Genomic DNA, 16,948 nt, shown 5'->3' with positions numbered 1-16,948 from the left:
ACTATGGATAACTATACAGGCACAATCAGGGACTCTTGACACAATCAGAACTATATCTAAAATCCACAATCTACTTCTTAATAACAAAAAGTCCACCCCCTTCCTATGGTAGCATATCATGCGTAGATAGGAGAGTTCTTGTACTAAAGCCAACCATTGTTAATTATAGTCTATGCAACTTAGAAAAGTCAAACATATACTAATCTGTGCTCGGTACTACTCGGTGCGACCAAGTGCACGGTGCCCCGGTGCTCGGTGTCGTCGGTGCCAAAAATAAACTTTAACTAAATGAAATCTCAATAAAATGGAATTGATTATTCTTAATTCATAATCACAAGTTTACACAGTCAATAATACTAAAATGAATTATAATAATTTAAGAACAAACTTTGGTTGAGATCTCGCACCGAGTAGTCAATGTCTAAATACTTTAAAGACAATAAAATTCTACTATAACTATTGTCTAAAGAATTCATATTTTGCTACAATTCCTAAATAGACTAAGAAATTTCAAAACTAATTTTCTAACCTGTCTAAAATATTAATTTACCTTATTCTTTCCTGGCACCGACTTGCACCGACTTCTCTGCCCTATCACTATTTTTCTAGAGAAGATCTGACAACGCCGCTAGGAGTTTGCTGCTTTTATACCGTTACGCAGTGCTGCAGTGACTACGTCATATGTGAAATGTAGAACTTCAAGAACAACACTTTAATCAATGTACTTGAACTACTTTATTAACTAATAAAACATCTATAAAACTCGTTAATTATAATATATTCTACCACGGTTATTGAAAACTTCAAAGGAAGCCGCCGGACATTATTCTCCAATAAATCACGAACGTCATCAAAAAATTATCAGATCAGAAACACGTATCAAATCTGAACAATTCAAATGCATGTTTGGCTGTAGAATGAAATACTTGTTTAGACCGCATCGATGTGTCGTCTTTTGCAGTAAAAACACTGTAAATTGCATCAAGTTGCTGATGAATGTCGATTTTTATAGCTAAGCGGGGCTATTCCACGGACCTCCCTACACATTAAACAACGTGATTTTAGCAGTAAAACAAGAACATGATTTTGTTTTTGTATATTCATTTTAACTGATCAATATATATAACGAACAAATTTGTAATTAAACAAGACTATTTTTAATGCAACGAAAGCTCAAATCGTCTGCATTCCATATATAGGTAAGTCAACAAAATTTCTCTCTGGTGTTAAATAGAACAGCGTAATCGAGACATGGTGACCTAATTCGTTTCTCTATAGAGGAAACAATCAGCCGTATTTATCGCCCTTGGTAGAATAGAAATAAAGTCCGCGTTTTCGTGAATGATGCAGAATAACCTCCTCGGTCTCGAAATGTTGTTTGAAATATAAAAGCCTCGGCTAACGCCTCGTATTTTATCTTTAAAACAACATTTCTCGACCTCGGAGGTTATTCTGCAACATTCACGAAAACGCGGACTTTATTTCTTAAATATATTATAATATAATTTTTAGTCTAATCCAGAGGTCTTATTTATAAAGTTCTGTATAGAAAGTGGACAGGTATGTCGGTGTAGGTAGCAACTTATCCGGAGATCCGTATTTCATACCATATCCGTTCTACAATTAGTGTCTAAAAGCCATTTCCAGTAAGCATCCAATAAAATAAGTAAACGGTAATAATTCACAAGAGAATAAAAACAGATTTGATAATTCTAAGGACACTCTTAAAGTTCAGTATCTCGTAATTAATTAGCATAACTACGGACAATCGCCATACAAAGTATCATTCAAGTTCTCTGTAGAGAAATTGACTATAAAATATTCATGCAGGCACAACTATGGAACGCTGGGACTGTCTTATATGAGGATTTAATATTATATGCAGTGTTTCCTTCATTATATGCGGTACTATTTTTATTATATGAAGTAGTTTTTACTTTATATCGTGTACAACCTCCATTATATGCAGTACTTCTCTCATTATATGATGTAGATATGTCATTATATTATGTACATCTATCATTATATGAAGTGCTTTTAACATTATATGCGGTAGTTCTATTATTATATGCGGTAGTTCAAACATTATATGCGGTAGTTCTAACATTATATGCAGTAAACACAACAATATATTATGTACTTCTCACATTATATACAGTACATTTATCATTTTGTGTAGTATTTCTGTTATAATGATGATGCTGATCGTTAAATATTATGTCCGGTCCAGTTAGCATTCCGTGCGGTAGATTTTGCATTTCGTTATGATGTAGACGCAGTATTATATGCGGTGCTTTCTTCTTTATGATGATGATCTTTCGGAAGCTACCCTTCGGAATCCCCATTGTTATATTTAGAAAGTTTTACCTTTTTCGTTCTTAGATATGATTCATGATTTTAGATTATTTTTTCATTTATTTAGTTAAAATTTGACAAAAACCACATGTGGCGCAAGTGAACAGATATAATAATTTAGTCACATGGATTTTCTTATTGTAGTGTTACATGAAAATGAGTTGTTTCCCTTTGTTAGCTTTCCGGATTGAATCCGTTATCTGTTTGTTTTTTACATACTATTTCCGTTTGTGTTTTGTGTACGGCATGGCGCCCTCATCAAATCTGCAAGCCTTATGTCATGTTTGGCTGTTTTAGTCCGGCATAGAGTAAGTTTTTCTTGTTTATTATGTGTCTTAGTGATTTATTATAAACCTTGTGCAAGATGAAGATGTATGCATTTGTAGTATGTGTAGAATTTTATGAAACATGATTCTGTACTTTTGTCTAAATTTAGAAACGGTAGCTAATGTCAAGGTGGTTCCATGTTCGTTCGCCCAAAAAATTGTTCGCCCGATACCCCGTTCGCCCGATTTTTTGTTCGCCCAGAGTTCGTTCGCCCAATTTTTCGTTCGCACAGGGTCCGTTCGCCCAGATTTGATGTAGAATATCATAAAATGATTTTTTTTTTACATTTTTGGTACATTCGAAATAATACTGACTGATTGTGCATATGTCACATCGGGTCATACTAAATACACGCTCTATCAAAGACTTGACAGGCCTGTTTGGAAATGTTGCCAGAATGGTATGTATAATTTGTATAAGTATAAGATAAACTTTATGAGTTTTCTGAGTATTTTTTATTATTTACAAGTTAAAATAAATGCACTATTCCTTTATCAAAGCAACTTTATCATTACTCATTTCTATATTATATATCTTTGATTATCTCCCTTCACCTATGCTCTTTCATTAGTGCAAGCCCTCCAGAAATAAACGAACTTAATTATAAACCATGAGGATTTATCATATATCTCTAATCCATACAGGTACTATACTTTAATCAATATTACTATACTAAATCTTCATTTCTCAGTTCATATTCCTCATTTCATTATGGATGTTTTATTATGCAAAGAAAAACAAGCTATAAAGTTTTTAATGCCATTTATTTTATTTCTCATCATAAATATGAAAATCATAAATATGAACAAGCACTACAAATAAATATGAACATCACAAATATGAACAAGCACTACAAATTAACATTTTCTGAAGCACTACTATATTTAACATTAAGCACTACTTATAAAGCAGTTATAAAACAGTTAATAACACAGTACACAACAGTTGCAGTTCATTCACAACCATCCTGGAAAAAAAAGCGATATAAATGAAATGTTCAATTTTAAATTTTAATTACTTTTATATATTTATTATTTCATTTTCTTTTTCATTTCTGTTTAATTGCTGCAATACATTTTCATACATTATCAAAAATTATAAATTATAAATTATAAATTATAAAAATCATAAATTAATAAAAAAGTTACCTTCGACGTCGTTATTGGTCCGGATGGTGCGTTGAAAAATGGACCAGTCCTGCACCCGGAACACCCGGTGATGGAACCACTGACGATCGATGTAGTTGACAAGGTCCTCTAGTTGGGGTGTGTTGGCTCTGTCTCTAAGGTGCGGGAAGGTGGCAATGATGTGCTGGGCAGGTAGAAAGGGTAGCGCAAGTAGTTGGCGGATGTACTTGTGGACTGCTTCCTGCTCCCTGTACGCCCTCACCAAACCACAGGACTGCACATGCCTCCAGACTGCTTGGGTCCAGTGGAACACACACCCCTTGATAGCAACTGCAGGAAAGACACGGCGGATGGCTAACCAGGCACCTGAATTAGAAATAAATATAATAAATATAACTGTGATACTAAAAGTACATTTATAATTTATAATCATACAAATAATCATACAAAATTTCTTATCTTAACAAACATGTTACCAAATATTTTTCCTCATTAAACCAATTTATATAAAATATTAAAACAATCCTCAATATAAATAATGAATTGACCTACCAACTTCAAAATCCACCATGAACTCTTCAACACTCGTCTCCTGGATGGCATCCACAATGGCCTGTAATACTGCAACGTAGTCTTCCTCCGTCTTATGGGACATGAGAGCAAACGCTAGGGGAAGCTACTTCCGCTGTCCATCTTGCACAATGAAGGCGTGGATGCTGAGTAACTGCCCAGATGCCTTGAAAGGATCTCGGACAACCTATAAAAGAAACATAGTTATAAATGATTCAATATTTTTACTTAACTAAACCTGTAAAAGAAACAAAGTAATGAATAATTCAATATTTTGACTCAAATATTTCCTTAAATTAAATTATATATATAGAAATATATCTTCATCATTTAATCATAGTTATTCTTGGTAACTTTTGATTTTAATATATATATATATTATGTATACAAGATATTTGATAATCCATACCTTAAATGTGCCATCCATAAACCAGCGTTTGGCATGTTTCAGGAGGTTCCTCTGGAATGGCGTGGAGAAAACCAGATGTCTATGGGCACCAACTCTGAGGTCTGCTAGTAGGAAATCATCGCATCTCAGGAAGTCTACATCCAACTGAAAGTTAAAAAAATATGTAATAAAAAATACAATATCTAATAAATCAATTCAATGAGGAATATTGAGATGACGGATCTTCATTTCAAACAAACTATATCTTTCAAATTTTTGTTATAAATTATAAAGTTATGTCCAATTATGAAGCATTATGTAAACCACATAATAGATATATTAATAAGTCTACTATTTTTTCCTAGATTACCTCAAAGTCCAGGTCAGATGGTTCTTGTGGGGTGTTTGCAGATCGGAACTTGTTGGCAGTTCTTTTCAGGAGGCTCTGCTTAGGCGCAAGGAAGCGATGTTCATCTGGGATGGTGCTGGTCACAACATCAGACACAACACCCATGGCTGTAGAGTGCGGCTGGTTACGGATCTGCTCCTTCACCTGTGCAAAATTAATAATGTATTTAATACTTTTGAAATGAGCACAATAAATATTGTAAATAATAAGCACAGTAAATATGTAAAAATTGTATAATGTAAGGCTATCTAAATTTAATTCCCTGGTTCTCAGGCCAATTTTCTCCAAAACAGATGCGGGAGGGCGGCATTTTATTTTTCATTTTATTGGCAATGAAGTAGATGAGGAAGGTATTTTTTTTAATTTTAATTTCCGAATTTTCTTTAACATAAAGATAATTTTTTTAATCACAGATATACTTTCCATTTCTGGTCAAAATTTTTTCTTTATCCATTGGTTAACAGCGTGTAAACATCGTAGGTAATGTCCTCGAATGTATTTTCAAACGAAGTAGCCAAAATCTCATTGTAAATGGCTACCGGAAGTGGTATTTGAATACTAAACTACGAAACAAATGAGGTCGGAATTTTTTTTCCCTTAATATCTTGTTCCCGGATTGGTCTCCGCAATACCAACTTTTTATTTTATCAAAAATACAATAAAATCGGCAATGCGGCTACCTCAAAACGGATGCGCGCGGGCCTGAGAACCAAGATTTCAATTTTATATAGCCTAATGAACACTTTGTAAATGAAGCACAATAAATATTAAAAAATGAATAACAAAAAATATTTCTTTGTAATTCTTTGACATTTTGTTAATTTTTAAATGAATAGACAAAAAATACCTTTGCAGCTACTTCTTTGTAGATGGGCAGTTTGGGATCTGCTGGGTGGCAGTGGGGATGAACTCCGGCCCTGAACTGGTCCCCTTTCTGGCTAACTGTGGCATGACATCTGACTTTTGATGATCTGACGCTGCATGTCCAGAGAGTTGATGACTTGTTGACATGCTGAATGAAAACAATCATAAAATTAATGATATACATTTCATTGAATTATATGCCATTTATTAATGGGTCCTAGATAGTTAAATATTGATTTGATTTTTGAATATTTATGTATGAAAGTATTGGTATTGTAATGGTTAGGGCCGTGGATATCGGCCTGGATAGCTCAGTTGGTAGAGCACCTGACTAGAGATACAGGGGTCCCGGGTTCGATTCCCGGTCCAGCCATGCATTTTCTCCTTTCCTGTTACAGATTTGGTGCCGTGACCAGGATGAGCCTGGGTTGGGGTCTTTGGAGGGCCAAAGACCTTTAAGGAGGGAGGAATGTAATGGTTAGGGCCGTGGATATCGGCCTGGATAGCTCAGTTGGTAGAGCACCTGACTAGAGATACAGGGGTCCCGGGTTCGATTCCCGGTCCAGCCATGCATTTTCTCCTTTCCTGTTACAGTATAATTAACTTATAAGTAATGGTATAAAGTATTGTTTTAATTTACTTATAAAAGTTTCACAATTCAATACCTTTACTCCAAAAGTAAACCCATTGCTGGCAACCAACAGCCGACCACCACGTTTGCTGCCTTTCTCGAGGACTTTGTAGTGGATAACACCATCGTCTGGTAGGATGTCGTCTGGCAAATCAGGCTCTGCATTCAGGGACCTAAAAAATTATGCATATTTGATTGTTTGTTGATGAATGTATAATTTTTAATTATGATAAAGCTTGACCTTCTTTTCATTTACACACAATCTCTCCTTTCTTTTTTTTTATAATTGACTCAACCTTGGAACTTAACATTAATCATATAATAGTATGAGACCTTAAATCATGGAATAAAAATTACTAATTTGAAAGAAGAATCTTACGTGTCCATGGGTTCTGGGTGGATGGATGCCCGCCGATGACCAACATCAAAGGATCCATCAAGTGGGTCGGCTGGCTGGACTGGAGGGTCAACATCAGCTGGTGGGTCAGCTGGCTGGACTGGAGGGTCAACATCAGCTGGTGGGTCGGCTGGCTGGACTGGAGGGTCAACATCAGCTGGTGGGTCGGCTGGCTGGACTGGAGGGTCAACATCAGCTGGTGGGTCGGCTGGCTGGACTGGAGGGTCAACATCAGCTGGTGGGTCGGCTGGCCAATACCTCGCCTCACATGGTCCACAGAACCAGTGGAGCTCCTCCCTACCATGTTTTACATCGTTGTACCGTTGTAGTGATATCCCTGGAAAATTTTAAAGTTTGCATTTTTTTTGTTCGAAACAAATATACTAGAATTGCTTACCACTCTTTGATTTATCTACTCTGTTAATTATCCATATTCCAATTACAATTACAGATACTGACTCAAATGAAATGTACATATACTAATAATATTACTATATCATTTTATCATTTATATATTTACATGCCCTGTTCAATAGAAGCTAGATAAGATGTAAATACACAAAAAAACTATGACTTTGATATTTTTCATCCTTAACAACAATATCCAGGCATATCTATGACATGTATGTGTAAAAGACTAATATTACAATATCATGTTATCATCTATGAATTTGCCAACAAAATTAAAGTTTCCTCAATATATTCATATTTTACAATATGTATTTAAATTACACATGATAGCAATTGCCTCAACTTATGAACCAAGTGAAAATTGAAATTATAAATGTACTAAGACTATGCTGAATAATATTATTTCATCACATTTAATTAAATGCTCTGTTTAATAATCAGCAAGCAAGTCCATTTATTGGACTCACACCAAAACCAGCATCAGTACATCAGTATGATACACCAGGTACAATATATAAAATAGTCATCATATTTGTAATTAAAATTATCAATATTTTTATCATGATTATGATACAATAGCATAAATGATACAGTATACCATATGTGCAAAGTATGACAATAAACATACAATGAAAAGAAAAAAAAAAGGGAAGGTACGTATGGTAGCATTTCACTTATGAAGGAGATATGGTGTCGTTTATTTTAAAAATAAAAATACAAGGTTTCTTAAATATTTTAAATTTGTTGTCGACAATGTTATGTTAATTTTATTAATATTTTTGGAGTATTTTTCACATACAAAATTACTCTGTAGATTTTGAGAAATTGAATTTTTGGTAATTTATTATTTATTTTTACTCAATTTGACATATCATTTTATATACTATATTTGTTGACTACATATATGACTTGCATCCCAAATTTTCTCAAGTTTAGTAACAAAAAAAATTAATATTCCACATATATATTCATGAAAAAATAAATTAATTAAATATTAATACAAGTATATCCTTCATTGGTAAATAATAAACAATGAAATCTGCATTATTCTTTCTCCTTTTTTTATTTGATTTGATTGCATGGAATTTGATTAATTATTTATTTTAATTTATTTATTTTTATTCAGTTAAAATCAATATATACAAAAGAAATGTGTATGCTAATTACAAAAAGGTAAAAGAAAAATATTTGTTTATTTATTTATTTCTATATCACAATTTTTGCTAGATTCCTCTAAACTAGAACTATTAAATAATTTCATTTATTAAAGTTGTTGTAAAATAAATGTAATTCTTACCAGTGTTGCACAGGCGATGCTGCCAACCTTCACATGCATCACAGCTGATGGCATGCTGTCGCGGACGTACTTCTCTCCCACAGGACAGGCACGGGGGGTTGACCTCTGCCATGGTTGACAGTTGAATGTTGAATTTTCATTTTCCATCTTCTTATAAATCTTTTTTTGAGATCAAAGGGAGATTCTTCAAAGGTAAAACCTTCAGGATCTGCTGCTCAGTTCTATAAGGGATCTATTAACGTCTCAGTCCCTTAATTGTTTTCAAAACATAGCGCAGTCCCTTAATTGTTTTCAAAACATAGCGCAATTCGTAAAAACAACACGGGTGTATCCCCCCAATTAACATTGAGATTAGTCATCTAATTAATATAACACCAAATCATTAATAAATGCATTAGAATCAAATGAAAAATTAATTAAGACTAAATAAACATTGTTCCTGGTTTCAGAAAAAATAATCCAAGTTCGTAAAGGAAAAAAAATTACATGTATGTTAATCTTTATTTCAAATAAGTCAAATTAAGTTAATATATAATATAATATATAAGTATTGGGCGAAACTTTAATAGGGCGAACAAGATTTTGGGCGAAGAAATTCTTGGGCGAACGGACCCTGCGCGAACGGACTCCGGCGAACAAGTAGATCGGGCGAAGGGACCTGTTACCTGTCAAGGTTAGGGCGCACATGGTCTTTGTATGTCACGTACTCAGTCGAATAATTCATGTACGACAGATTATAAGTATTGTCAACTCGAATTATCTAGTCAAAACATTAAATCTCATTACATATTAAGTTTAGCAAGTTGTTTATTTACAAAATTTCATAAGAATCAAGTTTGTATTAAGAGAGATATTTTTATTGAGTCATTTATAGAATGAAACACATAATGATATGTACTAGTCTGCCTGAGTTGCATTTATTGTGCTGTTTTACTTGTTGTTTTTGTAACATTGTACTTATAACTGTGTTGTTTATTTTTCAGTTTCTTACTACTACATACATTTACTATTCAACAATAAATCAAATGAAGAAAAGCGCCTTAGTTCTTCACTAAAAAGGCCATACACTTATATTAATTAAATGCAACATGTATGAAGTTACAAATATTTCTTGTATATTTAACATCTGCTGAATTAAGAATTTCATAACTAAAGTTATACATGTATTTTTGAAAAGTGTACAAAATTCACTATTTAGTTCAGTCGCGGATCCAGAATTTTTCTTGGGGGGGGGGGGTTACCCCAGTCCAAAAAATAAAATCCAACCCAGGAATTTCTTGACAAGCAAAAAAAAAAAAAAAGATAAAGTTAAAAAAGTAAAAAAAACAAAAAACAAAAAACAAACAACGTACAATCGCCCAAATTTTAAATACCTATTACTTAGGGAGGGGGGAGGGGTCAATGACTTCTGGTGTTTCGAACCTCTGACTTTTCATACCAATTTAACACAAATTCGCGTTACCAGGGTGGGTGGGTGGGTCTGCGTTTTCCGAGGGGGGTCCTAGGTTACCTTTTCCTTGCTTTAGTATTTGCAAAGTCCAGGGGGGGGGGGGTTCTGACCCCACCCTATCCCCACCCCCTCAAGCTTGTTTAGATTTCGTTGACTTATTAACTAGATTTTTCCCTACATTAATTAAAGGAATTTCAACGTCATGTCAATACTTCAGTCGTTTACAATGAGAGAGAGAGAGAGAGAGAGAGAGAGAGAGAGAGAGAGAGAGAGATGCGCTTATTATTGAAATATTTTTATCATTCCATTGTTTTAATTATTAAACTATGACATATAAAAAATGGCTGATATTAACTGTACTATATAAATGATATGTATCAGGAAAAGACATATTAATGTTTTCTATAAAGCGCTGTTAAAGACCTGCGTACTCGAAGACATCAGTTATTTTTTTTCATTATCCATTGTGACATTGATTTTCCTACGTATGAAATGAATCTTTTTGAATGTCATATTGTTTACAAGAAAGATAGAAAAATGTCTCAATTTTTTCCACTCTTAAAATATTTATATCATATTCATTACCTCCCCTCTCTCTCTCTTTTTACTACATACCATAAAATAGATGGAATTTTATTTTATTCTATTACCCTACTTAAAATCTTTTAAAACAATTTAATCAGTTCATGTAGCATTTGTTATTCACTGCTTTAATCAGAGACACAAATAATACGCGCATGTATTTTTCTTGTACTGAATTCAACAGTTGATAGAAAGAAGAACGTTGAACAGAGAGTTCCGAATGGTAGCTTCCGAAAGATCATCATCATAAAGAAGAAAGCACCGCATATATATAATACTGTGTCTACATCATAACGAAATGCAAAATCTACCGCACGGAATGCCAACTGGACCGGACATAATATTTTACGATCAGCATCATCATAATAACAGAAATACTACATATAATGATGAATGTACTGTATATAAAGTGAGAAGTACATAATATATTGTTGTGTTTACTGCATATAATGTTAGAACTACCGCATATAATGCTAAAACTACCGCATATAATGTTAGAACTACCGCATATAATGTTAGAACTACCGCATATAATGTTAAAAGCACTTCATATAATGATAGATGTACATAATATAATGACATATCTACATCATATAATGAGAGAAGTACTGCATATAATGGAGGTTGTACAGGATATAAAGTAAAACCTACTTCATATAATAAAGATTGTACCGCATATAATGAAGGAAACACTGCATATAATGTTTAATCCTCATATAAGACAGTCCCGGCGTTCCATATACAACAACTGTAACATTTTTCTTGCAATAAAACTTAATATTATCGAGCTTCAGAGCGAGACATAATCCTTATATTATTAGATATATCATATCAAAGGTGCATATTCTCTAAAATCATTATCTTAAGTTTTAAAACTCGGTGTTTTGAAAGGGAATGCGTTTATAAATTGTATGGTGTTTCATTTATATGATTCTACCACAGGTATTCACAAAACAATTAAACGAGCTTTCTTTGATATTATTTAGTTGAAATGTTCAAATTTATATTTAAAGTAATAGAATAAGATCAAATTTAAGTTTTAAATCGCTCTTTAAATATATTTTGTTGTCAGGTTACACAATTTTGCATTATATCAAAGTGACCTTTATTTGTGCGAAAAACCATGTGAGTGTAAAAAGTGCGTTGAGCTTTAAAGAGTCAGTGTTATAACGACAAAAACGTACCAGACACTCTGTTTCATAAACAGGTTCATATTATCATATTTTTATAAACGTACATGTACTGATCATTACTATATTTTCTGAATAATGAAAAGAATAGGAAACACTTGATGCTCATGATAAATTATATAAAAAAAATTCAATACATGTACATTATATGTTTGTAGGAAATATTTATTAATTGTACAAGCATACAGGTAATTTTTTATTAACTGCTGTAAAAATGGTATAACCCTTATATTCACCTACCTTTATATGTCTTCTTTTCACAATCCATTGTTATGTATAGTTCAGTATTTTCATAGTCAGGACATGGCTTGGACATCGTGAATTTCAATGTTTGGGAGAATATTACTTCAATTTCCTCGATTTTATACTTGTCACTTATTTTTTCACCAGAACCCAAGAAAGTCACGGAACAATTAATGTTACACAAGTCATTGTTCTCTGTAAATAAAAATACATTAATTTTCAAAAAAATCATTCCATCTTATATACTGCTAGTCTAAGACATACATGTATACTTGTATTTTGATTTTTATACGTTTGTTATCTGAGATTTAAAAAAAATTACCGTTGATAATTATTACGGCATTAAATTAATTTATCATTTATTTAACTTTGGTAGTTGATCAGTGAAAAAGAAAAAAAAAACATTAAAAAACATGTTTGAACAATTACTATTTAAAACAAATACCGTAAAAAGTACTTTTAAAAGAATTTAAATCGAATCCACAGGCTTCTGATGAGTAATAAAAAGAAAGTACGTCCAGATAGCAGACTGCCCTGGAAATCATAAACATTTAAATTAAGATTTCTAAAACAAATTGCGTTTAAAATTATAAATCATGAACAGAGGAGAATAGATATAACCTTATTTTGAGCGTGAAGAAGTTTGGAGATAAAAGGAAATAATCATTACCTTGTACAGTCTAAATATATATCACACGAAGAAGGAAAACTGAAATGTGAGGTAACACATTACGATAAATAATTATATTATACATTTATATAAATTAGTTGAATCTGATTGGTCGAGAAACATTTGTTAAAAACACTATTAACCGCTTAATAATGAAGCCACGCCCACCAGCGTAGCAACAGTCAACATTGCTTGACGACGGGTGGTATTCCAAAAAATAGCGACTGCGCAGAGTTTATGCGCGCACGGTTCACTGTTATATGCATTTGTTTAAAACATTCAGTATAATATAATAAATATAGTATGTAGTTGAGTGTAACATTGAAAATTTACGCCCCTCGAAAACAATTGTCAACCTCGGCTGCGCCTCGGTTGACAGTGGTTTTCTTGTGGTGAAAATCTTCAATGTTACACTCAACTACATGCAATATTTATATAATAATTAATCCTGTATGAGCGGTTATCAAATGTTCGTACACATGTAGACTGATGCCATAAACTTTATACTATCTAGTCTGTGCTTACAAAATTTTAAGGAACATAAAACAATAAAAGTTAAAAATGTATTCATAATTTTATCTTAATACGTTGATAAATTGCAAAATTATCATTAGATGAAAAATAAAATGTGTTTATGAAACACTGATGCCCCCGAATAGCAACATAGCAAAGATTAAGCTATATTTCAAATGCAGATTAAATATGCTGGTACCTAAATAAGGCCTTTTTACAAGAAATACAAATTTGAGATACAGAACCCTAGCTAGCATCATCTGTTCAAGGGTTATGACCAAGGTTAACGTTTGTAATGGTAGGACAAACTCCGTGGACAAGATCAAAGGGTCAAGGTTTTTGGTTTCTAAAGAAAGGCCTTGTCTCAAAGCTTACATATGGGAAATATAAAAGTGCTGGTCCTTACCGTTCAAAAGTTATGGCAAAACTTAGAGTTTGTAAAAAGTAGGTGGAACTCCAAGGTCAGAATCAAAAGGTCAATGCTCTTGATATCAAATGAAAGGTCTTGTCACAAGAATTAAAGATGTAAAGTATGAAAGCTCTAGTCCTAACCCTTCACGAATTATGATCAAGGTTGTCTTTTAAGAGTAGGAATTCCAAGGTCAGGGTCAAATTTGATGGTACCCAAAGAAAGGTCTTGTCACAAGGAATACACATGTGAAATAGGAAAGTTAAAGCTCCACCAAATCAAAAGTTATGGACAAGGTTGAAGTTTTTACCGACAAATAAACAGACAGAGAGAAAGCTCGACAGATAGGCAGAAGGACACGACAAAAACTATATACACCCGAAACTCCGTTTACGGGGGCATAAAAACATATGATCTCCCGGCGCTGTCGCCGTACAGATTCATGACATCCGACAGCATCATTGTTTCGAAATGCCCGTTCCTTCTAATTCATACACTTAATGATGAGATTACCTTAAGTTAAGTTAAGGGGAAGAAGGACCTTTAGCTGAAAAATACCTGTCGTTCATTTTTTTTTCATATTTTGCAAATTTCTAATTTAGTATGTCACACATACACTGTACCCTAAAGCTTATATATCAATAGGTTTCTAGACTTGTTTTTGAGATATTGAGTGACAAATACTATGCCCAACAGTGTCTAAGTGAAGTTTTTAATCTCCATGTTTATGGGCCCATTACTCGGTCCATACTGAATTTTTTTTTCAGGATAGACAAAAAATGTAGCAGCAAACATGTGTCTCTCAAAATATTTCGAAGTATTAATATGGTTAAAAATTCAAAAAGCGAGATTCTTTTTTCACACAGCATTTAGAGACGGAAAAATATGTACTTTTTAAGACAACTTAAACAACATTAAGGTCAAGATCTAGTAAATGAAAGGTGCCTACAGATTTATGAAACTTGAGAAATAAATTCCTTTATTGATGCTTTACAACTTTAGCTTGGTCAAATAAGGTGTTTCGGGGCATAATTTGTAGGTAAACAAGACGAAAAACTGTATTTTAAACTGTCATTTTCAATGAAAAATTAAGAAAACCAGTCATGAATATGGGAGTTTTTTTCGTATTCGGCAAAGGAAATGTATCCAGATTGCCTACAGTCTCTCAGAAAACGGTAATTAGTATGTTCATGGCCTCTTTTTTAAATCAATATCAAATTTAGTATAGGTATCCGGTTTACTTTTCATATGATTTCATATTGAATGACATGAAAATACCATATTTTCTACATAATTCAATTAAAGCCGTAAAGTACGGGAAAAAGAAAGTTAAAATTGATTATGACGTCATAATGGATCTAGCACTAAAAAATTAGTCTCAAGTTATTTACTAGATCTTGACCTTAAAATTAATTTGCAAAAAAATACTATCATTCAATATTTGAAAATATACGTTGAAATGCAAGTTCTTTGTTTTATTGATTAACTGTGAAAATTATCGAATGGTGAAACTAATCTCAATTTTGCACAGGGCATAGTTAAACAAGACATGAGCATGAGAAAAACGTGTCATGTTTACATTCTCCAATACGGGAAAACCAAACTATGATGTCACACATTTGTGAAATAAGCAAAATAAGACATACCTACAAAATATTTCCGTCAACAACCATGTAAAAAATATTTTATGCTTTCTAATTCAAAAATACCCCACCATGTATTGATCATGACCCGTTTTTATGATATTATACTACCCGTGATTTACCGTGTATAATCTAAAGTGTACTAAGAGATCCACTATGGCGTCAACACAAGTTGATGCGCAGTGTAGGGAAACAGAAAAGTGGATCAATCTATTACGTGATAAAATTTGCAATAAAGTTTGAATGGTTTTTAGATATTTTTACACAAGATGGTGAACTAGAACAAAGAGTCACAGAATTATACATGTACATGTACTGTGGTTTCAATCTTGTTTTGTACATATTTTATCAGAGATTATTTATGACGGAATTAAATTGAGTCATGTGACTAATTATCCTTCATCCCCTTAACATGTCGACATGAATTGTATATTTTCCGTCAGTCTAATTTCTTTCAATATTTATTTTTTCTCAGTATTTAAAAACAAGTACTAGCTGGATGCATTTCATTTCTCTTTAGCCCTTTTAAACAATTTATAGGTTTATGCCAATTTTTGAAGGAGTGAAACTTTAAAGATTTTTGGAAACAACCTCCTCCCCTTTTCGATGTTAGTACAAGCCCTTTATTGTTAAAATATTTCACATAAAATTTAAGAGCATGCAAAACTAGAAAAAAAAGTTAACTGTACAGGACAGCCGTGTCATGTCTTGTGAGTGAAATACAGGGATTTCTGGATGACAAATGCTCATTTCTTAAGATTTTTTTTCAGTTTTACTCATGTTTTAAACGTAATCTTCGAGATTTCGCCACCTGGACAAAATTGCACCATTGCAAACAACCACTTCAATAATTTATCAAAAGAGCAACATAGTTTTACTAATATATTATAGAAATATAGTTTCTTACAAAATCATAAAAAATTCAATGGTATATTATGTGCTGTTTCATTTTTATGGCGCTAGTGTATGAACTTTTGATAACCTCTCGTACATTGCATTCATTGAAAACTCTAATGCACGGGTTTTGTAAACATTCCCTATAAAATATTATTGCACAGTTTTCTGCTACTTTTCTGAAGTACCAACTAAAGATATTACTTAGTAACTGATTATTACTTTAAGTTTTAATTGTTATAGAAATATAATTCTATTTCAATGGAAAGAGATAAGTATTATTATAGGCGGGTGTTATCGGTCAGCAGGGGATGCTCACTCCTTTATGGCACCTGATCCCACTTCAGGATGTTTTGGAGATCCGTGTTTGCTCTGATTCTATTTTGTATTTTTTATGGACTTTTGATATTGAATACTCTTCGTTAGCTCCATATGTTTCATACTAGTAAAAAGAGGTTGTTGTGAGCACAAAATGGAATGTACGATGATTAATTAAGTTTAGAAATTTTGTGAGCATTGAAATGTATGAAATATGTTGCATAACTTAAGCTTGATCGGGCGTATTTACTATCATACCA

The 16,948-nt window shown here is 32.8% G+C and overlaps 1 protein-coding gene and 1 pseudogene across 1 annotated transcript; both read right to left on the bottom strand.

Annotated features, from left to right (window-relative positions):
• Positions 1-3,638: 3,638 nt before the first annotated feature.
• Positions 3,639-4,464, bottom strand: LOC134246901 (uncharacterized). The gene is made up of 3 exons (XM_062729248.1): positions 4,362-4,464; positions 3,831-4,175; positions 3,639-3,649 (listed from the first exon to the last, which is right to left on the bottom strand). The coding sequence occupies exons 1-3, from the start codon at positions 4,462-4,464 to the stop codon at positions 3,639-3,641; spliced, it is 459 nt and encodes a 152-aa protein (XP_062585232.1).
• On the bottom strand, positions 3,639-8,888 carry LOC134246885 (uncharacterized; annotated as a pseudogene).
• Positions 8,889-16,948: the final 8,060 nt, after the last annotated feature.

The sequence above is a fragment of the Saccostrea cucullata genome, unplaced genomic scaffold (assembly GCF_032062105.1).
Source record: "Saccostrea cucullata isolate Sc308-1 unplaced genomic scaffold, CSIRO_AGI_Scuc_v1 ctg111, whole genome shotgun sequence".
NCBI lineage: Eukaryota > Metazoa > Mollusca > Bivalvia > Ostreida > Ostreidae > Saccostrea > Saccostrea cuccullata.
The sequence above is the reverse complement of the archived record's forward strand: the minus strand, read 5'-3'. Positions and strand labels throughout refer to the sequence as shown.